Source organism: Arachis hypogaea, chromosome 1 (assembly GCF_003086295.3).
Source record: "Arachis hypogaea cultivar Tifrunner chromosome 1, arahy.Tifrunner.gnm2.J5K5, whole genome shotgun sequence".
Taxonomy (NCBI): Eukaryota; Viridiplantae; Streptophyta; class Magnoliopsida; order Fabales; family Fabaceae; genus Arachis; species Arachis hypogaea.
In genome coordinates this window covers 109137139-109162379 of record NC_092036.1, presented here as the reverse complement: position 1 = coordinate 109162379, position 25241 = coordinate 109137139, and the positions used below count along the sequence as shown (strand labels likewise).

The 25241-nt window shown below is 31.1% G+C and overlaps 2 protein-coding genes across 8 annotated transcripts; one reads left to right on the top strand and one right to left on the bottom strand.

The window, feature by feature from the left end:
* Positions 1-14539: 14539 nt before the first annotated feature.
* LOC112709160 (uncharacterized) lies at positions 14540-16659 on the bottom strand. Its single transcript, XM_025761056.2, has 2 exons — positions 16327-16659; positions 14540-15761 (listed from the first exon to the last, which is right to left on the bottom strand). Exons 1-2 carry the CDS (start codon positions 16657-16659, stop codon positions 14784-14786), a joined length of 1311 nt encoding a protein of 436 aa, XP_025616841.1. The 3' UTR covers positions 14540-14783.
* Positions 16660-16863: 204 nt separating this feature from the next.
* Positions 16864-20329, top strand: LOC112709172 (probable UDP-3-O-acylglucosamine N-acyltransferase 1, mitochondrial). Of its 7 annotated transcripts, none has more exons than XR_003156506.2 (11): positions 16864-16997; positions 17565-17746; positions 17833-18025; positions 18298-18374; positions 18599-18648; positions 18785-18849; positions 18988-19039; positions 19115-19185; positions 19303-19403; positions 19838-19909; positions 20027-20329. XR_003156506.2 is itself a non-coding variant. In XM_025761081.3 (11 exons), exons 2-11 carry the CDS (start codon positions 17671-17673, stop codon positions 20078-20080), a joined length of 795 nt encoding a protein of 264 aa, XP_025616866.1. In that variant the 5' UTR covers positions 16864-16997; positions 17565-17670; the 3' UTR covers positions 20081-20329. The 7 variants fall into 7 exon arrangements, 6 of the variants coding, with proteins under 6 accessions (XP_025616866.1, XP_025616872.1, XP_025616877.1 ...); XM_025761081.3 differs by having other exon boundaries at positions 19131-19185; XM_025761087.3 differs by having other exon boundaries at positions 19337-19403.
* Positions 20330-25241: the final 4912 nt, after the last annotated feature.

The following is a 25241-nucleotide window of genomic DNA, read 5'->3' as shown; positions in this document are numbered from 1 at the left end:
GTTTTTGGAAACTTTAGCCCTCATGATATCTTCAATGAATGGGTCTTCTTTTTCCGATGCGGTGTCTTCTCGATCTTTGCGGGAATCCTTATTTCGGAGATTGGATTCCAGCCTTGAGAGCTTTTCTTCAAGCTTTCTTCGTCGCTCGATCTCTCTCCTTAGGCTTCGTTCCGCTTCACGCTGTCGTTCCAGCCATGTTCTAGTTGCTTGAGTCGACCTTGGCCATGTAATAATTCCATTAGGTCAACAGAGTGAGGTTGTCCATCTTTTCTGGGCTGATGAACTTCAGAGGAGATTATTTTCGATCCCTGGGTATTTGAGGGACCCTCGCCATGCTGTCCTTCCATTCCTTGTAGGGATATTATCGCTCTGTCATTTTGGACCGGGTCCTGATGCTATTGTTCAGACTCAGATGCGGTGTGTCTGTCTTCATGCTAGTCGTCCGCCATCATGTGTTGATCTTCCAAATCCCCGGCAATGGCGCCAATGTTCCGGGAGTTACCTAAAACCGGATTGATTGGGCTTGAATGTGTGGCCCAAACATTGGAAAGAGGGGGCCTTAGACGGGTTCGCATCTGTGAGCCGCCTTCCGAGTTGTTTGTATGCTTGAAATGGAGGGGGTGGTACATACAAAACACTCCAATGCCTAAGTCAGCAAAGGGCTAAGCAGGTTTGAAATGTATTGGAACTTAGGTTTACAAGAGTGTATCAGTGTATTTATAGGTGATGGACCAATAACCACCGCTGAAGTAGTTGTACTTTTGATGGTGGATAAATATCTCTTTATCTTATGGTTGTTGAGATCTCCCTTCTAGAAGTGGGTGAGAGATTCTAGGAGGCAGTTACTTATTTGAATAAGTGTCACTTGCCAGTTTATGTCGAATCCGACCTCTTGGAAGAGGTCGGATGGATTAGTGAAGGCCAACCCTTTGAATTGGTCCTTTTTAGCTTAATTGGGCCTGCCCATTGTATTGGATCAGGATATGAATAGAAACTAAAGATGATTTAAGATATTGAATAAAAAATAAAATAAACAATTTTTAGTAATTAAAATTATGCAAAAAAAATCTTTAAATTTAAATTTTTATATCTGCTTCAAATTAAATAAAATTGAGAAAATAAATAAATTTACAAACATTTATAAATTTTTATCTTGATTGTTACACATAATAACAACGTAATGATTTTAGTATTATACTTAAATTAATTTAAATTTTATTATTTTATACATTAAAAAGACTAAATAACTTATAAAATTTTTATTTATTAATAATTTATTATTATTAATTTTTTTATATTTTATCTCAAATTTATAATTTAAAATATAAAAATTAATTTCCTAAAAATAATATAGTAATTGCTATTTTTTAAATTAAATAAAATTTTAAGAAAACCTTAAAAATTTTATTATTTAGAGACCAGGAAGTTGACATATTAGATATAAAAAAATATTAAGAATTATTACAAATAGTGTTGAGAATAGGAGAGGTACTAAACAATGTAAAATTTTTTCTAGATCAATTATACATGTTAATAGTAGTTAAAATAGTAGTATCCATATAATATACTCTTTTAAGAAAATATAATATATTTGATATTATATTTTTTATAATTGTTGACAAATTTTAATAATTTGATGAACAAAAATTTTGAATGCTTTATATCTTACATTTTTTCTTGAAGCAATAAAATATGACTTACAATCATGTGTGAAAAATAATAAGTATCTATATAATAGTTATATGTTTAGATATTTAAATCAAACAAAAAAATTCTTTTAGCAAATCTTTAATAACTCAAAATTTAACATAATGAATAGTTATGGATCAAAATGATAAACAAAAATTCAAGTTGCGATAATAATATGATAGTAATTAATTGTGATTGGAATGAATAGAAGAAGAAAACAAGAAATGAGAATAAATAAGGCAACATAATGATGACGGTGAGACAATAATAATTATATTTGTATAAAGAAATGATAAGAGAAAAAGATAGTGTATGATATGATCAAAATAAAAATCAATAATTTAAAAAAATAATAAAATTAAAGATGTTCAAGATAAGATTGAAGAAATACATTTTTTATCTATTAGAATTATGAATAAAGACAACAAATATTTTGGATATAAATTTTAAATTTATTTTTTATTAAATAGGATTAAAAAATAAATAATTTAATAACATTTATAAATAATTAATCTTTAAATAATATTAGCAAATTTGTATATTAATTTTGTTACACATAATAATAACCTAATATTTTAATTTTTTTAATTTAAATTTATTTATTTTATATAATTCACATGTTAAATAATTTAAGATATTTTATTTTTTTATAATTTATTTTTAATTATTAATATTAAATTTATAATTTAAAAAAATATATAATTAATTTTTTAAATTCAATAAAAAAATAACTAAACAAACACAATAATACATATTAAATAAACCATTAATATATACTAAAATCAATCAATATTATAAAATATATATTAAAAATAAATTAAATTACATATATATTTAATTTCATACAAATACAACTTATTACTAATGGATAAGAAATCAGGAGGGAAAAAAAAACTAATTTATTACATGAAGACTGTGTGTATAAAAAAAGGTTGACTTTAATGATTATAATGAAACTTCTATAACATGCATTGTACAATGATTTAAAGAAGCGTGAATTCCTAGCCTAATATTAACACATATTAGTGCTTTGGTAATAACAAATTGTAGTATGTATATTTTATAGTTATTCCATGTGCTGGCTGAGGAAGGTGGTGACATTCCTTTGCCAAGGAATCAGTTTAGGGATCAGTTAACAAATCCATTTAAGTGCTGGTGTGTGTAATTATCAATAATTCTTCACTCATCTCACTCCACTCTTTTATTTTCTATCCTCTCTGATGATCTGAACAAGTCATAATCCAAATAGAGACATTCTCGCTATTAATCTAATCTAATTGCCACTCACGCACACTTTAGTTTACAACATCTGCAAGTTATATAAAGCACACTTTTGTAGCTTTATTTGGCGTTCCATTTTTTTTTATTATCCTTTAAGAAATAACAATCCATCATATTCTATCGAAGACCAATACTTAGATGAGTTGTCGAACACATTTTGAATATAACGTTTATCTGATATTTATTTAACATATATATATTTTATACTTAATTGTGTTTTAATAAAAAATAAAAAAATATTTTTTAAAATATATTTAAATATATTTAAATATATTACGTATTAATATGTCTAATTTTATTTTTAATATTTACTTTTAAAATAAATTTAGATTTAATATATATTATTATTTATTAAAATAAAAAATTATTTTAAATAATTTATATAATTAAAAAATATTAAGAACTTAATAAATTAATTTATATATAAAATATTAAAATATTATCATAATTATTTTAAAAGATATTTTATATTTTATAAATATATCGTATTTCCATCTCTTGTAAAAATTTAAAATTTGTGTATTCATATATTTTATATGGTGTTGTATTTCGGGTTTGTATCAATAGTTATGTATATATCATTCATACATCATATATATTAAGGTGTTACTGTTTATTATAAGAATATATTTTTTATTTAATTGTTTTATCATACATCTTTTTCTTATATATTTTTTCCATTTAAAAATTATATAATGGAAAATCATATTTTATAATATCATGTATATATAAATAATACACTCAATGTGATTATTAAAGAATTATATTAGCTGTGAGTTATGCCTAAAGGCAAACGGAATAGTAAATGGTTTTAGGGTTGCTGTACGTCTTAATTGGAGGGACACGTGGCGGTTTCTCCGTAGAATCCGCATCGCATCACGTGATTAAAAATGTTAGCCTACCTTTCATAGTTCACGTGGCCAACTCACCCTACATGGTTACGGGCCCTACCATATTACGTTAATTGAACTTAATTCCCTTCATCTCTCTCTCTCTCTCTCTCTTAGCATAACACTTTTCTTCTATTTCTTTGTTAAATATAAAAAGCACAAATAAAGTTCTCTCATCATGCATCAAGTGAAGATATCTATAACCAATTAACCACCATAAAATTAACCATCATTCATCAAGTGGTTATTAGCATAAAGTTTATGTTAAAATCGTAAATTAGCACAAGTTGTGAAGTTGGTACTATGCATTATTAAGTCCACCAAAATAACGAGATTATTTTCCGTTGGTTGAAAAGAAAAAAAGAAAAAGAAAAGAAGAATGAAGCAAAGATGTAGAGAGGAAACAACGCCCTCTTCATTTTTTTTTATTATAGATAGGAGACTCGAACCCGCAATCTCTTAATTAAATATGGAAAAATTATGTCATTTGAGCTATTACTCATTGGCACAACGCCTTTTTTATTAATTCATTATTAAAAAAATATTTTAATATACAAGATTAAATATTTTAAATTTTATTTTCTTGTATTATTTTCTAAATGGTTGGTAGCTACGGGTAATATCCAAGAAACAAGTATTGACTTGATATCAAATAGTTAATAATATATAAAATAGTTTTAATTTATTAATTATAAGAAAATTTAATTTTAACTATGCTCAATATTTTGTAATTATGTTGGACATTAATTTCATTTCGAAAAAAAATTATTATTTTACTCACATTTATAAAAAATAACTATAGTCATATTCTCAATCGAAATTATCTTTTCAAAAGGTAATTTTAATAAGTTATTTTTTATAAATAAAAATTTTATTGAATAAGTCTTATAATCATATTAGTAATAAGTTTAATTTTAATTTATTGATGGTAAAAAATATTTTATATAACTATTTTATTATATTTATTTTTTCGAATAACTATTAATACATTTAATAAAAAAATAGTTATTTTTATTGACATGATAATATATAATTAAATGCGTATATAAATTTATTTTATATTTATAATGCATTAAAGTTAAGTTTTCTTTCTTAATAAAGGTAAGACGCTAATAAATTAATATTTTTTTTAAAATTAAATAAAAATTAGTATCTATAGAATTTTTTAAATAAATAAAATAAATATTAAAATTACATTAATTGACGCATTAAAATTATTTATTTATATTTATACACTATATTACATATTTTGTCCTCAACATGGACGGATTAGTTATTAACGTATTTCGTCTATGAAATATATGAGATAAGTAACAAAAGGTTAGCAGTATATTTAATCTGAAAAAACTAACTCATCTATACTAAGAATGAGATACATTCATAACTAATTCGTCCATACTAAAGATAAGATGCACATTTAAAATTAACTATATATAATAACTCCTTGGCAGAATAGTTCATTTTCCATATTTCCCCAAATATCTCCATTTATTTTTCTCTAGAGAATATCTTGTTGGATTTCAGTCGTTGATGATAACGTAGCAAGCATGAGTCATGGACATCAATCAGTTGAATGTAACTACATAGATTGTCGCGGTGCTCGACCGTAAGGTTGGCAACCCAATTAGTTAAGGGTAGTACTAGGTAGTCAAAGAATAATTACAATATAAAAATGTTACGGAAAAATTTCTATTTTTTTGATAAACAAATGATATATACTTTCTTATCACACACTTTTCTTATCATTTATATTTATTCTGCGTAGTTAGAGTCATTAATGTTCTTTCTAAAATTAGTTTTAATTTCTCTCAAATCAAATCCCTAATATCCCTTAATCACATTATTACTCATTAAAATATAATTTTTCTACAGAAATTTTAGAGATTAAATTAAAAAATTTTAACAACTTTTACTATATAACTGCTATTTTACATATAGACTATTAGAAAATAAAAAATAAAATATAAAATATAAACAAAAATTAAAAAAATAAATTTTTAGAAATAATTATTAACTTGTTATATTAAAATCAATAAATAAGCATACATATGAATATTAAATAAAAATATTAATAATTAAAATTATGATTTATTAGTGCACATGAGATAATTTGAAGAATACAATAAGACGCATAATTTAAAATTTGGTAATATTAATTATAACAATTTATTAATTATAGACATCATAAGTATGAAATTATGAATATTATGTGCACAAAATTATGGATGTTATTAATATGAAATTATGGATGTTATGTCTATAAATTTATGGATGTTATGAGTAAATTTATCAATTAAATAAATTAATTTAAGAATTTGATAATTTTTAAATTTAATTATGATAAAATTTAAACATTTGTAGTAACTTGATAGTTACTTATGCAATAACTAAAAAATGATATGTGTATGGATGTAATGTCTAATAAACATGAATTTAATTTTTAGATATTAGTTGTATGTAATTATAGATGTTATGTATATGAACTTATGAATGTTATGTGTATGAACTTAGTTAGTACAGTATAATTATAAATGCACATAAAAACACACACAAAAAATTATATCAGTTTATTACCATACCTCATCAAAGCTAATGTGATTATATTTTCGAAAATTGATTGACTGACAACAATTTCATTGAGTGAGTCTGTCTGTTGTTCAAATAATTCTTCAGTTCCTTCTGACATAAGTACCGTGTTAAGGTCGATTTCAAATGTCATATTATTTGCAATGATAAAAGCGATTTTTTGTAAATTTCTTTGGCCTATCCTAATTATTCTTGTAATTGAACTAGAATTGTGTTTGTTAACTTCTAACTTATACAACTTACAATTCATGATCTTTATAACAATGATAAAGGTATTAAACAAGGCTTTCACATTTTCTAATTTCTGAAATGGTAATAAATGAATTAAAGGAAATAAAAATTAAAGTCAATTGCAATTATTTAATGTAATTGATATTATAATTATCATTCTTAAATATAATTATTATTAATTTTTATTATATTTTTATATTTAAAAATCAAATTATAAAAAGAAATATTAATTATTAATTACAATAGAGTCTAATAAAAAGGATATAATTTTATAATTAATATCATTAATAAGTAGATTTAATAAGAACGGTGATAAGTAGAATGATAAGAGAGTGGAGTAAAAAATAAAATTGTTATTAAATGATATAAATAAAGTAAAATATAGAAAATTTTGACTAATTATGGCTGAAAATTTTTTGTTACCAAACTTTTTTCTTAGTTAATTATTTCAATATTATTGTTATTTAACTCATTTTGTTAGTTACACTACTTTAGATTATTAGATAATATGGTGTTTAGTTTAGGTATTTATGTTATTGTCTTTAGATCGAAAGGTTCAAAATATTTAGTATTTTTTATTTGTTTTATATTTTAGTAATTCAAAGTATTTGGTTTAATTTATGTTATTTAATTTATATTATTGTTTTTAGTATTTTTTTATATTTGTTTTACTTGTTTAAAAAAAATCAAATTTATTAGTTATTTTATATGTTTGTAGTTAAGGATGCTTTATCTTAGGCAAATTTTTCACACCATGACTCCTGCAGATATTCTGTTGTCATATCTAAAAAAGGTTGGATTTGAGCATCTGACAAGACTCAGAAACTCTTATTTCGACAACACTCTGATATCCATATTTGTGGAAAGATGGCGTTTAGAGACTTGTACATTCCATTTATTACAGAACAAGTGTTCCACCACACTTTCACAGGATGTGACATACTATCTTGAATTGCGTACAGATTAAAACTCAATTGGTGGTTGCATGTGAAATTTTCAGACATACCACCAAAGCCGACCTGGGATTGGGTGGCAAAACTATTGAGAGTCATGCCACTACAACAGTTAATGCCATATGTTGGACATAATTAAGTTACATGAGGTACGACATTTATAGTTGTTAACTTCAAGCTCTTATATTTCTCACTTACGTCTATTTACCAATAAGAGCGAGTGTGTGTAGTTTAGGCAGATATGAGGTCCAGCCATATGTAAATAAATTGGTGAATACGTAAATATTATTATAGTACAGAAGTTGGCAGACCGATATATCCAGCATTGTGATGCAACAGCCAGTACCTCATCAGTAACAATACCACCACCACCACATCCTTTTTCCCCTCTACTTGGGGTTACTCAGCGTGGATACTGACTTATGTGTCTGATCTCCTCCCTAAATTGGACATAATTATTGAGGATCATCACAACCAGTGGATTATGGTCGGATGATAGATCCACAATATACTCAGCAATTGTTTGGGCATCCGTAGTATTGTTAGTATCCACCATCATAGTTATATTCACCACTTTCGTCGTCTCTACAAGATCCTCCAGCATAGTCTTATGTGGCACCTCTATCACGATAACTTCAGAGGCCTACCTGTTAGATTCGACCGCTAACATGTGGCACAGCTGGTTATCTACATCATCAGCCTCCCCATCCCCTCCCATAATTCATTATTATCTATTAAGAAAGTATATTATGTGTATTTGTATTTCAATTTGATATTAAATATATAATTTCATTAATTTGAGACTATATTTATAGTTTATGATTATATTAAATGTATAATTTGAGACTATGTTTATTTGTATTATTGGACTTTATATTATGCTTATATTAAGTATATTTATATAGTTAAAAATTATTATTCAATATGTAAAAATGTATTTCGTCCTCAATATGGACACATTAGTTATGAATGTATCTCGTTCTAGCATATATGAAATGTATTCAAAAGAATTGCAATGTCTTATTTCATTGCAGACTAGATAATTGCTAATCTTTGGTTACTTATCTCGTTTATGCTAAGAACGAGATACGTTAATAACTAATTCATTTATGCTGAAGACTAGATATGTAATAAAGTGTATAAACGTATATAAAATTCTAGCGTGTCTATTAAGGGTGTTCAAGACTCGATCCTATCCAAAACCTAATCCGGACTCGAGACATATTTTGTCTGGTTCGGATTTGTCATTTTTACTCTGTGTTATTTTTAGGTCACTCGACTCAAATCGAAGTTGTTTTTTATATTAAAAATATATATTTTAGAGTAAAATTAGTAATATTATATTATACTTTTATATTTCAATTAATAATTTTTATATTATATAGTATTATTTTTGTTTGAAAATAATTTATTTTGATATAAATATGATATAATATTTGTTAAATTTAATTTTTAAAAGTAAATTTTTTTTATTTTAATATATAAAATTCACAAATTTCTATATACTAATTTTACATCGAATTGATCTGATTTAACCTAATTTATTTTAAGTCAAATTAAAATAGACTCAAAGATTTTTTAAGATCAAATCTTGATATAATTAAAATGGACTTAACCCGACCCACAAACACCTCTAATTTTTATTAGTGTAGTTTTAATATTTATTTTATTTATTTAAAAGAAACCATCTATAGACCATAGGTAAGTGATATATGTTAGAATTTAATAACTAAAAGGAATATAAGACTACAAGATAAGTGTAGGGAACAAAAATAATTATGTTAAAAAAGAAGTACGTAGATAATGCAAGGAGGGAGAGAGACGAATGAAAGAGAAATAGAGAAGGGGCAAGCTATGGAACAAGGCATGTGAAAATTGTATTACTATGCAATGAGGTAAAGGAAAGAGTGGGTTGTGGGGGGTAGGGGACTAGGTACGTAGGGTTTGTTGTCATAAATACGGGAGCATTGTCTGGAGGGCACGTGACCAAGTAGGTACTCACGTGCAATCATCCACTGCCGTTTCAGTTCGCGTGCGGTGGGGACCTTCTCTCTCTTCTCTCTCTTCCTTCTTTTGTTTTCTGTTGCGACTTGCGGCATTCGGCGCCCCCTCTTTTCTATTTGTCATTCTGTTCCCTTCACGCCGTCATCCCTCGTTAACTGCTGTTGCACTCGTTACCTTACCTCATCTCAAGATTTACAAATTTAGGATTTAATTTAGAATTAAATAATATATTTTTAAATAAGTATATATTTTTTAAAATTTTTAAAATTAATTTAACTAAATTCCCAATAAAAAATTAGATTAATTTAACATATTTATCAATTTTATCAAAATTTTCAACAATTCTTTGTAGTTAAGATTTATTTTGGTGTGCATAATAGTTCTTTTAAAATAAGATATATAAAAGAAGTAGTATAAAGATCATTAATTTTGTGTCAAACTTCTTTTTTAAAAAATAAAATATGACAAAAAAGATCCGGGTGTCTAACTGTCTATACAAAATTTTACAATTAAACTATGTTGATTATAACTTTTTATAGTACAACAAATAAAGTAGAGGTTAATTTTATGCACTATTATTATAAAAAATTGATATTAATATTTAATTATGTGTTAGGTAAGAAAAATTAGTTTTTTTTCCAACAAACTATAACTTAAATAGTTTTTTTTGAATTTGAATTTTCTAAATTTTAAATTTTACTTTAAAAAAAATATGATCTTTCATCATTTATTTCATAGGTGAAACAAAAAAAATGAGAGAAAAACCATTTAAGAATTAGAGACCATACTTTATTCTCTAAAGTAAAAATTCAAAATTTAGAGGATCAAATTTAATTTCTCTATTCTCACCTAAAGATCATGAATTCGAGTCTCATTACTAATTTAAAAAAAATAAAAAATAAAAAAATAATTATTTTGTTGGATCACGGGAGAGAGTCAATCAATTTTACTTATATATAAATAGATAGTTAGGTATTAGTATAATTTTTTATTTAAAATGTACAAAAATTAAAGTGAATAAATAATAAATAGTACTCTTTTTCTAATAAGAACATATGTTTCAAACTTTCAATTGATCATTGATAAGAGCCGAACAGCCAAATGACTAATCCAATGAAAGAAATACAAAAGGGCCAATAAAAACAAGTGGATCACCCCCCTGTCCCAAGGGAAAAAAAAAATAAGTGGATCACTCGAAGAGGCAATAATTAAACCAAGACCATAACGAATTATAATAATTAAATAAGAAAAAGAAGAAAAGAATTGGGATTAAAGTTGCTGCGTTGAGGTGTGGGCACCTCGGCTGATTTTGATATGAAAGAAGGGGTTGGAGTGATTATTAATTAATGTGAGGAATATATTAATAGCGCTATAGTTTTATAGTTTAGGGTTGGAAAATAGGCAAGGAATGTGTTATGGGCAATTAGATTAGGAGGGATATTATGGGAAAGGAAAATGAAGTGAATACAAGCGTACGTGAAAGCACGTGGAGATGAAGAAGGTGGATGGGATTTGATGGCGGTGGCTTCTGTTTCTCTCTCTTCACTGTGTGTCGCTTTCTTTCTCGTGACGGTGTCACGTGGGGGTGGGTAAGGGACCCACCAAGATGCAACGATCAAAAAAGCAAAAACAAAAGGAAAAAAGAAAAGAAGAGAGGGAGGAGAAGGAGTAAGTTAGTGGGGGCATGTGCTCTCCTTTCTCAACTGACCTGTCGTTTATGGGTCATTCAAATCTGAAAGCGATCCAACCCACACCACTGTTCCCCCCCTTCTCTCACATGACGTGGCTCACTCACGTGCCTCTTCTCCCTCACCCTTCTCTCTTCCTCTCTTTGTCGTTTACTAACACACACAGGTGCGCACCACTGGACCCACCTATGGTAGGACAAGTGTCTCCATCCACCGTGCCATTGCCATGGATTATAAATCACCAACAACGGCTAATAGTAGCACGAATTATTTCTTGTACTTGTAAAGAATGTAATTACTCAAATATGTTATTTTCGGTAAACTTAACCTATGTAATTACTAGATTATATTGGGCAATATTATTATCTTATTAGCATATTCTATTCCCTCTAAGCGGCACCACCACCCTCGTGGCCCTCGCTTCCTTCACCACTCATGTACTCCTCGTTGTTTAGAGTTGGGTATACCGATTATTATTTTCTGAAAATTCACACGTCTTTAATTAAAAATTATTAGATAATTTAATATATTAGATTAAATTATTTAATATTTTTTATTTATTAATTTCACATAATAATATCTATATGTAATTATTATTATTCCCACTCTCCCCCCTCTCTTTTATTTACTTCATTTTTTTTTGGTGAAACTTTTTTTTCACTTTATGGTACCATCAACGATCCTATTTGCCAATCTTCGTTGCTGTGTTTGTTGAATCCAAGCATGCACGTTCAAGAAAAAATCAAAGCATATAGAAAAAATCATTGTGGTGATGTGGACATACGCGTTAAAATTATCGTTGGGCTATACGCTTATATTATTCCAAATAAAATAAAACAAAAATATAGGCTTTCATGTTTAAGTTATATATTGTAACGGATATATAACGTTGACTCCAGAAACAGCAACTATTATATGACTAGGCATATTTCAAGTGCACCATCTTATCTATAAACAAAAAGAAGTTACAACTTGCTTTCACTGTAGGCTTTCATTTTTTAAGTATTAGTTTTAAATCATAATAAAAAAAAAATGGTAGCTTATTACTTCTCATTCTTTATAGTACATAATTAGACGACATCATAGGAAATTTAGCACTAAGAACTAGCAAAAAGCCCGGTAGAAATGCATGACAGTATCACATACAAGCAACGAGAATTGAGAAGTTCCAGTTAAAAAAAAAAAAACACGAGAATTGAGAAGTTAAAGTTATATTTATTTTTTGCTTGGAGAATATCCATCAATCCATATTCAATGCATCTGCTTCGGCATATGTTTTCCTCCCAAATGTGGCAAAAGATATGGGAATTAACTATTAAGTAGGATAGAAGAGCCCAAAAGGCCTAAACAATCAATATTCCGGAATTGAACAAAGCTAGAGCCCAACAAATCGGTTCTTTTGTTTTCCCTTTGCGTTGATGGGTCTTATTCCGCTTATCTTTCCATTGGGCCCGTTTCTTGCACGTTGAACAGACCACACAGTGAAGCGAGCAAATTTGCAAGCTACTTCTGATGGAGACAGGAGTTCATGTCAAACAACAGTTATGTAGAAATTCAAATGTTATTAGAATATCGATGTTCTAGTATTTTTAATATCTTAACTATAAAAAATATATATAATATATATTAATTAAAATAAACGGTTAACATTATTAGAATACCAATATTTAGAAACATCTGAAAATTTTTCCATGACTTTTAAATAGAGTACACTTTACTCGTAATACCAATATTTAGAAACATTTGAAAATTTTCCCATAACTTTTAAATAGAGTACACTTTACTCACTTTCTTTAAAATCCTTAAACGTATACATTGAAAAACTACCATTTGTATCCTTGAATTTTGTGAACGCTGACAAAAGTATCCATCAAATAAGAAAACTAACGTTGTACCCATAAAAGATGGGTTCCGTGTGACAATAATACCCAAACGGTGATTTTTCGTTGACTTTTTAATAAAATTCCCAAATTACCCTTTCTATCTTCTTCCCCAAATTCTAAATTTCACAACCCTCATCCTCCGTCTTCTTCTACTGCTGCCAGCCACCAAAATTCCAAATTTTACCATCTTGCACAGAATATCTATCATAGTAGTAAATGTGACAACATTAGGGTGCAATCCATGTCAAAAGCATTTCAGCATACAACTCGAAAACCCGGATCACATTAGCTACCTTGCCATAACCATCCATGAAAGTCTTATAAGTGTACAAATTAGGCGCCACTCCGGATTCCCTCATCAAACGGAAGACGCCCTCGGCATCTCCCATTCAACCCTCGTTGCAAAGAACACGGATCATAATAGTGTAAACCACAATGGTTGGTTCAATTTTGCGGTGGCGCATTTCATCAAATAGCTTGCATGCACCTACAGAATCCACGCGACACCATGTCCCCATAGACCTCCCACAGTAAATCAAATATGTGGGTGTTGATGAGGGCGTGAAGAAGCGCGTTGCAAGCCTTCAAGAGAGGCAAAGAAGAGACGTTTCTATACACCAAAAGAGCTTCTTGGACATGACCCTATTCGCAGAAGGCGACTATGAGGACGGAAGCAAAGTTGGGTGCTTGGGAGTGGGTGAGCGCGTGGAAGACAAAGGATGAGGGTTGTGAAATTTGGAATTTGGAGTAGAAAATAGAAGGGGTAATTTAGAAATTTCATTAAAAAGTCAACGAAAAATCACGGTTTGGATACTATTGTCACACGAAACCCATTTTTCATGGGTACAACGTTAGTTTTCTTATTTGATGGGTACTTTTGTCAGCATTCACAAAATTCATGAATACAAATGGTAGTTTTTCCCGTATACATTCTATGTTATAGATTTAGTTCACTTGAACACAATTAAAATCTTTGCATTAATAATTTTGATTTTAACTTTTGATTTCTTATAATATCTCCTATTTCATCGAGTTAAAAACTAATTTACCATGGATCTAAACTCCATTTAATGATTTTTTACTAGCTAATGAATTATTGTAATTCAAGATAAAATTTAAACTTCTAACACTTGTTTAAACAGTCGAATAAACTATCTATCCTACCAACCCAAGATGGTTAATTTGGATTTTAATTTACCAACTTCGGAATCTCTAGTCTCTACAGACTCGTAGGATCATAAAACAAGCAAAAAGTCGTAAGATTTATCCTTATTTTTTTAATTTGACTATTCTAAACCCATTCTAATACACGATCAGTACAAATGGTCGAGGTCTTGCAGCAATGTCTATCTAATTATTTTCCAATAATTTCATCATTTACCACTATTTGCATTTTACACTTCCTTTAGCAGTTTGATTCTACGTAACTTGCCTCGGGATGCTGCCAAAAAATAAGGCCTGTTCCCAGCAGAAACTTCTAAACTATCAATTCTTCAATTATTGTGATTACAATGTGCAGTTGATAAGTTTTCTGATGCTGCCAAAGGGATGATCCAATCTCACTCCCTGTAGAATGCTCTATTTTCTGTTGGTTCTTTGACGAGTCCCTTGCATCTTCTTTGCCTTCTCCATCATTTTCCAAGCCTTCTCAACATCTTTCATCCCCCTCTCATTCATTATGCCTCTAGATGAACCATCTTGGACACTCGAGTGCTGAATTCTTGGCGAAGCCATACAATCAAAATGCTGTTCGTGTGGTCCACCACGCAAAATGGAACCAGATCCTCGGTTTGCCAAAGCCATAGAATTAGAATGCTGTTCGTCTGATCTGCCATGCAAAACGGAACCAGAACACCTGTTTGCCAAAACCATAGAATTAGAATGCTGTTCGTCTGATCTGCCATGCAAAACGGAACCAGAACACCTGTTTGCCAAAACCATAGAATTAGAATGTTGTTCATCTGATCTGCTGCGTGAAACAGAACCAGAACTGGAACCTAGGCTTCCCAAACCCATAGAATTAGAATGCTGTTTGTCGGGTCTGCCACATGAAGCAGAACCAGAATCTCGATTATGACAACCACCTATGCCACTGGTTTGAATGGAACCAGAACCGAACTTCATGGAACCACTTCTCAGTGCATTCCAATTATCACGGAGCGCTTGTATGTTACGCTGCACCTGCTGGGCATTTGACAGAGGCCTCTTTCCCCTGTATCTACTTAACCTATCAGCTGATGGAATACTAGGAGGAGGAGGGGATTGGCTTTGTTGTAAAGGACATGGTATTGCACTTATCGCCCCACTTTGCTCGACATTTTGTAGCTCTAAGTCTTCCTGCTCATTGGTCTCCCTGGCAATAGCACAGTCATAACAAAACCAATCGCCTTCAGGGACAGTGTAGCCAAGGCCAACACAGTAGGTATGAGAAGAAGCATCGCAAAGATCACAAATTAGCAGAAGATGTTCATCTGCCACACCATGACAGACAACGCAGTTGGCCTCAGTATGAGAGTGAGTAGGACCGGTGCTCATATTCCCATAAGGATGATAAACCTACAACATGTAACACATCATCATTATTAAATTAAAATAAGACAGTTATATTTCCCATACTATATAAGTTATGAAATAAACTCATTGTAATCGCCTTTCAGATTTAGGTTAAATTCCGTTGCCGCGTTTGGTTGAGTTTAACATGGTTCATAAGTTTATTATTTGGAGGATAATTTGGGAAAAGAGGAGAAAAATAATTGATGTATCATTTGCTATTAGATCCATGAACCATGATACACTCTTCTATGTATCATCTATCTTTAACATAGATCTCATTTTCATGATGTGAAGATAAAATTTGTCATCTTCAACATAGCAAGCACCTTATTATATGCTACCAAGTTACCATTAAAATCAATATGGTAACGTATTAGTCTTATCAACTCACCACAAATACCTGGGTTTTCTGCTGCATTGTGCTCAAAACTAGGAGCATGTAAAATCATTGAAGAAACTAATCTTTATTTTTGTAATTTATCTACAACAAAGCCTTAATTTTAAATTTCCATAAGAGTAAACAATCAATTTAGACACTAAAAACAGATTGAGAGAAAGGAATAAGGACCTGATCACGGAGAGGGACCTTAATGTCCCGAGAAGAAGAGAAGATGCCATGCTTGGGGAGCCTGCGAACGTTGGAGAATCTCCGGCGGCAGATCGGGCATCGGGACTCGTGCTTGGACCACTCCATGATGCATGCGAAGCAAAAGTAATGGCTGCAGCAGTCGATTTCTCCGGCGACCGGTGCGCCGCGCTCCGCGTAGCAGATCCCGCACCATACACCCTGGTTATCATCGACTCCGCCACCGTCGACCTTCTCCGATGCTTCTTCGGTTTTGAGGCGTTTGTTTGGGGAGGACTTTGATTCTCCGTCGCCGTCGCTCATTCCGCCTGACATTATTTTCCGTTGGAACTCTCCGATTCCGATGATGAGAGAAGGAGTTTCTCGAGGGTTTTGTGAATTTGAGATGTGGATGAGAATTCATCGCAACTGGGAACAAGACGGATGATGTTTTTTTGGGCGGAGGTGTTGTATTGGGCTTTTTTATGTGGGTTATACCGGGCTTAATGGGGATATTGAGGCCCAATTGAATACCGAAAACAAATTTTGGCCCAATACAGTCACTCTCTCACTGGGGAGGTCTCCTCTCAGCTGGTGAAAATCACTTGCACTTCAAGGGAAGCCTCAGCCTGGAGGTGGCGAGTTCGGAAACTGCTTCTTCGGCGTCGTCCACGGTATGCTCCTCGCCTCTGACCGTCCCTGACTCCCTGAATCCTCGCCGTGGGTCGTTCTCTGTTCTTTAGCTCTGTTCTTTAGCTCTGTTTTTGTTTTCTTTTTCTTTTTCTTTTTTTTATATGATTTGGTTTATTTTATTTTTAAAATGATAGGTTAAACTAAACTCAAATAAATTAGTAATCTGATTTTATGTTATTGTTCAAGTGATTGTTGATAAATAAAATTAGTAATCAGATTTTGTGATGTTTACTGTTCGTTGTTGATAAAGTTAAATTACTAATAGTAATATGATTCTGTGATGTTGTTCATTGTTGATTGTTGATAAAATAACATTAATAATCCGATTTTGACATTTTTGTGATGTTTTTATGTTTTACATTGTTGGTTGTTGTACTCTGTCACTTACTTGTTAGTCAATTAGTTATGATTTTGACGTTTGAACTTGAATTTGTGAACGGTTAATGATGAAATTTTTTAATTTTATTGTTATATAAATTTATTGAATTTAAATATTTAAAAATTTTTATTATATTTTTTATAATTTTATTTTATATTTAATTAAACAGGTTTGATTACGGTCGACCACAGTTGGACTATGAACCAGTAATTTGACTGGTTCATGGACCGGTTTGGTTATCGCAACCTTGCTTTTGAATTACTGAAGACTTGGCCATGGCTACAAGGAGGGTACTTGTCTTTGCTTCTCGTTCTGCCTTTGCTCGTCGTTTCTCGCTAGTTCCCGCTTCAGGTGAATTTTCTACCCTTAAATTTTTAGGCTTAGTTGTTTTTTTAATTGATTCCCTTTTGAGTTTGTTGTATCTTTTTCAAGATCAGATAGTGGTTGTGGATTCCAGAAATGGCAAAACGGGGGTGGCATATTCCACGAGTCAGCTTCTATAGACTCCACAGCAGTTGTTGAGGTTGGCGCTGTAGTCCATTCTGAATCTGTCATCGGTGCAAATGTGCATATAGGCTCTGGAACTGTTGTTGGTCCTTCTGTTTCTATTGCTCATTCAACTATAATTGGGTACAATTGCATTCTTTTCTTTCCACTCTATCAATTTTAAAGTTCCGATATTATACAATGGGAATTTGGATTAAGCAGATGTAGATTTCAGTGTAAACAACACAAATTTGATCAATGCACTGGTCTTGCTTATTGTATGCAGAGGCTCAAGTGCATGCTTATGTATAAACAATCACAAATATGGTTTTTTCTTTTTATCAAATTTATGTCTACTAATGCTAAATGATCTGAGTTTGCACTAATATGGTCTTGGTTCTTCCATGTTTTTTCAGGTTTAATGTGGCCCTTAGTAATTGCTGTATAGGTGATTTATGTGTAATTCACAGTGGAGTCTGCATTGGTCAAGATGGTATGGGCTGGATTTCTAAGCTTACTTGTTTATTATGTTGTTTAGTATGCTTGAGCCTTGGAACATTTATAATGTGTACTTCAGATGCATCTAACTATTTGTACCAGAGGATGCTTTTTTGTATAGTATTGAATAGCTGATACATGATAAAGCAATTTGGCACTTAAACATTCCTTTTGATGAATCATTTCTTGTTTGATAATCTTGATCTGTTTAACATGCAGGGTTTGGATTTTATGTGGATGGTGATGGTAATATGATAAAGAAGCCTCAGGTTGGTAAAAAGTATTGTTTTAATTTCATTTTAAACTATATATGTTGCCAGTTGCTATTTGTCAAATATGATCTACTTTTCATCTTGCTTATATTTTTCTAAACACAATGTATATTTCTTTCTTAAAATCTGTCAGAAGTTGAATGTGGTAATAGGGAACCAAGTGGAAATTGGTGCTAATACATGCATTGACCGTGGCAGGTCAGTACTTTGGTCATTTACTAGGCTTTATCATTTTCTTTTTAGCTTAATCATGTGCCAAAATATGTTATAGTTTGATTATCACTTTGCATGGATTCCAGGTTTATTACTAATTTACCTTGCTTTTTGTGTACGCAGCTGGAGAGATACAGTTATTGGGGACAATTCAAAGATAGATAATTTAGTTCAGGTTAGCATTTAGCCTTTGCTTAATTGTGAGAAAAGAAGGGGGCTATTTTTTCCTTTCATTCTGATTGTTCTACAGATTGGCCATAATGTAGTTATTGGGAGGAATTGTATGCTTTGTGGGCAAGTTGGGATTGCAGGTTCAGCAACGTAAGTTATCCCCCTGTTTGTTGTGCTGTTACATATGAATTTTCGATTGATCATTGATGTACTGTGCTGAATTCATGTAAGCACTAAATTCCTGCTCAATCTTTTGGTCATCTCGAGTTTACAACATTGTGTATTTGATCGGGGTGTTCAGCATAGGAGATTATGTAACCATGGGAGGAAGGGTAGCAGTGCGAGATCATGTATCTATTGTATCTAAGGTATGCTTCTATTTTATTCATGTGATTAGTGAATGAATAAGTGGCCCTATGGTTTAGGAAAGTGATACAACAACAAACAACAACAAAGCTTTATCCCAATGGGAGGAGTTGGCTGCATGGATCAAACACACAATTGCGCCCTATCATGTATTGTTGTCTGCAATAAGCTTATTTATGCTTAGATCTTTGCTGAGAAAGTAGTTATCTAAGGTTTTAAATCACTTCAAATATACCGGTGCGCTTAACTTAGCAGTTCGCATGGGGAACCACTTGCAGTCTAATGGTGTCAAATACAACCTCGAATTGCTTGTCTGCTGGCTAAATATTGAGCAAGGAACACAATTCTAAATTTGGTTACTTTTGGACTGTTTTTATTTACTAGGAATTAAGTTGTTCGAGTTTGAAAAATATATCTGAGCATACAGCTTTTGTAGGTTCGGCTTGCTGCAACAAGCTGTGTAACCAAGGACATCAAAGAGCCTGGGGACTATGGTGGCTTTCCAGCTGTAAGGATCTTGCCTTATGGCTTTAGTCCATTTAATGCATCAATGGCAAAGTTGAGAATTTGTGATGCCTATTTACTTTGAGTGGATACATGAACTACCTCCTTTGATGCTTTGCAGGTTCCAGTTCACAAATGGCGGAGACAAGTCGCCAGAAGTTCCCGACACCGGTGAAAAGGAATACTTATATTCAGCAAACTGATTTTTTATATGGAGTTAGCCAAGTGTAAGTACATGGCTTAGGAAGCAACGTTAGTGCAGTATTATTCAATAGATTGTTCTCCATTAGAGAATTATTTTAGGGATTATATCCAAATATTGAATCCAATATGTATTGGCTAAAGTTTAGTTCAATGGATACCAACACGAGTACTTACTTCAAGGGCAAAAAAGAATACATAAATACTGAATTCATTGTTGCTACCTAGTACCTACTGACTATGCCCTCAAGAAATTTATACTAAAACCAAAACACACACTGTGAAGGAGATGAGATCAGCACCTTGCAATTTTTGGGACCTACACTGACTTTGTACTTGTTTTCTTAGTCTGAAGTTTAAGCTTCCCATCACTACCATTTGGTAGATCACCCATTCACCTGCCGGGTTTAACCAATGAAACTTGACAGAAGGGAAATAATGTTTTTTGTTTATTTCGGGCGATTTCATTAATAAATAATGTTTTTTATTTATTACAGAAAAAAATCATTCAAGAATAAGTCCATCTAGAATAGGCCCCATTAATTTAATTACTAAGTATTGGTTTTTGGTCAACATAGTGAATGTTTTCTTATAATTAAATACTATTTTATATAATATTAACTAAAATTATGCATACAATATTAGTATGATTTACCTTTTCCTATAGGAAGAGCAATCATTGATAATTAACTTTATGAAATCAATAGTTATTTCTAGGATTTTGCCTTAGCTACCAACCATTTAGAAAATAATACAAGAAAATAAAATTTTAAATGTTTAATCTTTTATATGAAAATATTTTTTTAATACTCAATGAAGACTTTATGAGATTCTAATTTTTCGAAAAAAAAAATGTAAAAGATGACTTTCCTAAATTTGGTTAAACCACTTGGCATAAGGCTAAAACATTTGAAAGCAAGTTGCACATGTTACATGATATCGATATTGCAGGTGATGAGCCTTCCATTTTATAGCTCTATTGAACCACCTCTTGGACCATAACCTTTCTTACTAGCTACTATATCACCTTATTCACTTTGAAGGATATATCATCAACTTATTACCTAAAAAGAAAATAAAGAATTTAATTGAATATTAATGTATCACAAGAAGCGCACAACTTTCATGTTGAACAGTAGTGTGATGATAAATCAAAATCAGTGATATACATCCCTCACTAATATTGAAATCTTTCTTTTACATATATTCTGTATGCATCCCAATCAACAACTAGGAAACTGACAAAAATGACTAAACCACCTAACCAAGCTTAGATAGATTTACATGAGAGAATGTGTAAGCAAAAAATGCACATCCTTTATAATATATGTTCCTCAATACAGTTAGCATTGCTTCCTAGTACATACTAAGTGTGATGATGGCTTCAAAACTGGTTCATTTCTCAGCGAATCAATTATTCTTAGGAGGGTGAGGCCTTGGAACAAAATAGTCAGCGTTCAAAGGTATGAACCCATCATTTTCCTTTGTATTCAATGAATTATTTGCTTCTCCTACTACTTCTTGCTGCTGGTTATTACACTTTGCAAGCATGCAACGCTTTTTGGGCTTGATGCTTGAACTTGATGAATTTCTAGACATCATCATCTTCCTTCCGAGGATAATAAACCTCGTACTTTTATCACTCTCACCAACTGCTGCCACACCAATCTGCTGTAGAAAATTACTCGAATTATATTTTTATTACGCACAAAATTCTTAATAGTTTGATTTGTGTAGTTCTAGATTAATCAGGGCTTATTAATTACATTGCAACTTTACCTCTACGTTCGGTGTGCTTCTTGCATTTTCAAGCATGCTTCCAGCGGCAACCACCAATGTCTTCTTTACTGATGAAGAAACTACAACAATTGCAACAACATATACAGTGATGAACAAGAATAAATAATAAACATAAAGCAAGAGAATAATAAAATTAGGCAGTGATGAACCTTGCTGTGCAGTTGAAAATGTGAGAGGTAGCAAAATGAATGTAATCAGGAGAATGGTAGTGAACCTTAGCGACAACATTATTGTGACCATACAGAATGAATAACAACAATTAAGGGGGTATCAGGTATGTATGTCGTTTTGAACATAATAATAAAGTGGAGTGTGATGAAATCTTGTTTATTTATTTATGGTACGGTGTCCAATATTCTTAGCTGGGTCAAAGCTTGTTAGAAATCTAGCCCTTGATGATTTAACATTATATTATGCCTTTGGTGCTCGTAACTTGGGATTACTAATTTGTTAATAGTGACAACAAAGTTGAAAGGTGCATGAAATGAAGAGAGGGAGATCGTTGACGTTCATGTTCTTTTGTTGACTTCTTGATGATGATGTTGGTTTGAAGAGAAGATGAGAAATACCAAGATTTTTTTTATAGTATAAAAATAAGAAATATATAAAAATATATATCTTTATATTTAAATTAATATTAATTAATTGTTTTTACTCTAAAAATATTAACTACTTGTATTTTCTTAAGGTAAACACTCACATTCACATGCAGTTAAAAAGTTTGACATGTTTGATAAAATATCATCTAAAGATTTTTCAATGGTCAAATTATATGTGAATTTTCAATTTTTTTTTAATAAAAATGGAACATATAAGAAAAAAAGGTGTGATCGCGTGAAACGGAAGATACGACATGTTCAGCGGTTGTCGGGCGTCATCCATGCAATATTTCGTCGATCTTGGGTGTCCGGTAACTCCCACACTCCATTTCCTATGCCTTTTTTTCTTAAAAAAGTATAGAGATAATAAATTTAGGTAGTGTTTAGTGGAGAGACAGAGACGGAAAGACTGAGATTGAGAAACAGAAACTAAGAGACAGAGATTAAAATAAATTTTAATATTTTATTTGGTACAAAGTGGGAGACAGAAATTAAAACAAGAATGAAATTTCAATTTAATTTGTACAAAGGGTAAAATTAGAATTAATTAATTAAAATGAAGGATTTTAAGTATAAAATGTTATTAAAGTTTCAGTCTCTACCTCTAAAAATTTTAGTCCCCTTTGTTCCTATTTTTTGGAGGTACTAAAATTTTAGAGACAGAGACAGAAATTTTAGTACCAGTCTCTAAACCAACAAACATGATACTGAATCTCAGTCTTCCAGTTTTTGTCTCAATACCTCAAAACAAACGCTACTTATTAGGGAACAATACAGTTACACATACGATAATTCAATAATTTTCTTTCTCTACTTGTGATTTCTGTAAAAGTCATTGTCTATCTAACAAAATTGTTTTTTCTTTTATTAATGTTTACATGTATATATAATTAATAACTAACTGAATTGAATCGTTTGCGTTAAGTATTCATTTTAAGGATTAACATAATGTATAATTTTAGGTGAGGCGTGCCTCCCTCTTTTAGGTGTCTCTGTCCAGAGAAAGGTGCTCAATTGGAGGTTAAATTAATCGTAGATAATTCTAGGGATGGGAAAAAGTGAAAACACTCTCTGGACTCTCTCGTTTCCCTTTCAATATAATGCTTTCTATTTCATAGATTTTTGAACTTGGACATGTTATGCGACCAACACGGTAATCATCACATGGATCAAATTTGCTTTATTGTATTATGTTGATATATATATAGTATACTAATGAAGTTACAAGATCATCGTCTATATAGGTTTGTCTCATGCATTTACATATATTTTCACATTAACACTATATGTTATTTTAATCTATGTTGGCCAGGTTTCCCATACACGTAGAGTCAAAAGGGTTGAAAGAACAGCGGGATCTTCCATGTTTTTGTTTGAAGACCGGAATTAAAGAACCTTGCCATATGATTCAAATGGCCACCGAACAGTTTGTCAACAATATATATGTGTGTGTTAACAAGTATCTTTAAACAGAGAAAATAATTTTTAACATGTTTAATATTATTGAAAATTTTAATAATGTCTTATTTTAGACAAAATACTTTTTCTATTATAATATATTTCTATGTAGTATTCTTAGAAGGCTGCGTCTCTGGTGGCCGTGGCTATGGTGGCTAACGGTGACTATAAATTGACTCTCCAATCAAATGGTGATAAGTGGAGTATTCTTTAGTGTGATTAAGTTGTCTTGACAAGATTAAGCATGCCAAATTTTGTTATTTTACTGTGGGGATACCATGGTTATTACATAGCAAAAGCAGCACCGGATCTACCGTTGAAAGTCTCATCTTCATCAACCAGATGGGCAACTCTACGGAGACATCAATCGGCAAGGACAAGGACCGCAACAGAGAACGGAGGACTTCAATAGTAACAGCAGCGACATAGCACACACAGGAATGGAAATCCATAAAGCGCCTATGTTGAAGCACGTTCGGCGGGAGGGAGTCAAGTTACCACAGATGCACCACCAATGGTCTGCTCCCGCGTGAAGATCCGTTGAGAGGGAGCTAGAGATCAAAATGTGTTATAGTATTGAAGGGGTTTTCGTTTGGATACCGGGTCAGGTGTTCAGGTTATAATTAGTTTCTAGTATGGGTCGGGTTCGGTCAAGGCCTTGTCCAAAAAAAAAAACAAGTGTTGCAGGTAGCCATAGTTGAACAGTTGAGAGTGTAACAGTGAGAGAATGAAAAAGAGTTGTATAAGATTTCTATTTCTTTTTAATTTTTCTAACATAAATGTGCATCATTTAAAAACTTATCAACCACCGTATGTTTACCTTCCTTGCTTAGTGTTCGTGATTAATAATATATAAGTCAAAGAAAAAAAAATTCTTTTTGTTTACGTGTAAAGAAATAATTGTAGCAACTAGCATAGGCATCATAGCCACAGCAAATTTGTGGCCACCACAGATTGCACCTTCTTAGAATACTTATCAACAAAGCATATAGTGTTTTGTACTATTTTTTCCGTTGAACAAAAGAGTAACAACAAAGTAGAACATAAAAGATAATAAAGAGAAATAAAGAAAAAATAGAATAGTTATATTTATTTCTTTGTTATTTTTTATATTGTTAGTAACAACTAAAAAAAATAATACTACATTTTTTATAACTTCTAAAAGATCTATTAATAATTTTTTTCACATATAATATTTTGTTAGTGTTGGTCGAAGAATTTCGACTGACTAAATCAACAGAAACGTCGCTTCAAAAGATAGGAACCGACATAGAAGGT

Bases quoted from the DNA above. Each gene is read 5' to 3' on its own strand.
- LOC112709160 (XM_025761056.2), bottom strand. From the start codon at position 16,659: ATGTCAGGCGGAATGAGCGACGGCGACGGAGAATCAAAGTCCTCCCCA. The intron at 15,762-16,326 runs GTCCTTATTCCT...TACATGTTGTAG, and splicing joins AGGTCCCTCTCCGTGATCAG to GTTTATCATCCTTATGGGAA.
- LOC112709172 (XM_025761081.3), top strand. From the start codon at position 17,671: ATGGCTACAAGGAGGGTACTTGTCTTTGCTTCTCGTTCTGCCTTTGCT. The intron at 18,026-18,297 runs GTACAATTGCAT...ATGTTTTTTCAG, and splicing joins GCTCATTCAACTATAATTGG to GTTTAATGTGGCCCTTAGTA. The intron at 19,404-19,837 runs GTATGCTTCTAT...CAGCTTTTGTAG, and splicing joins ATGTATCTATTGTATCTAAG to GTTCGGCTTGCTGCAACAAG.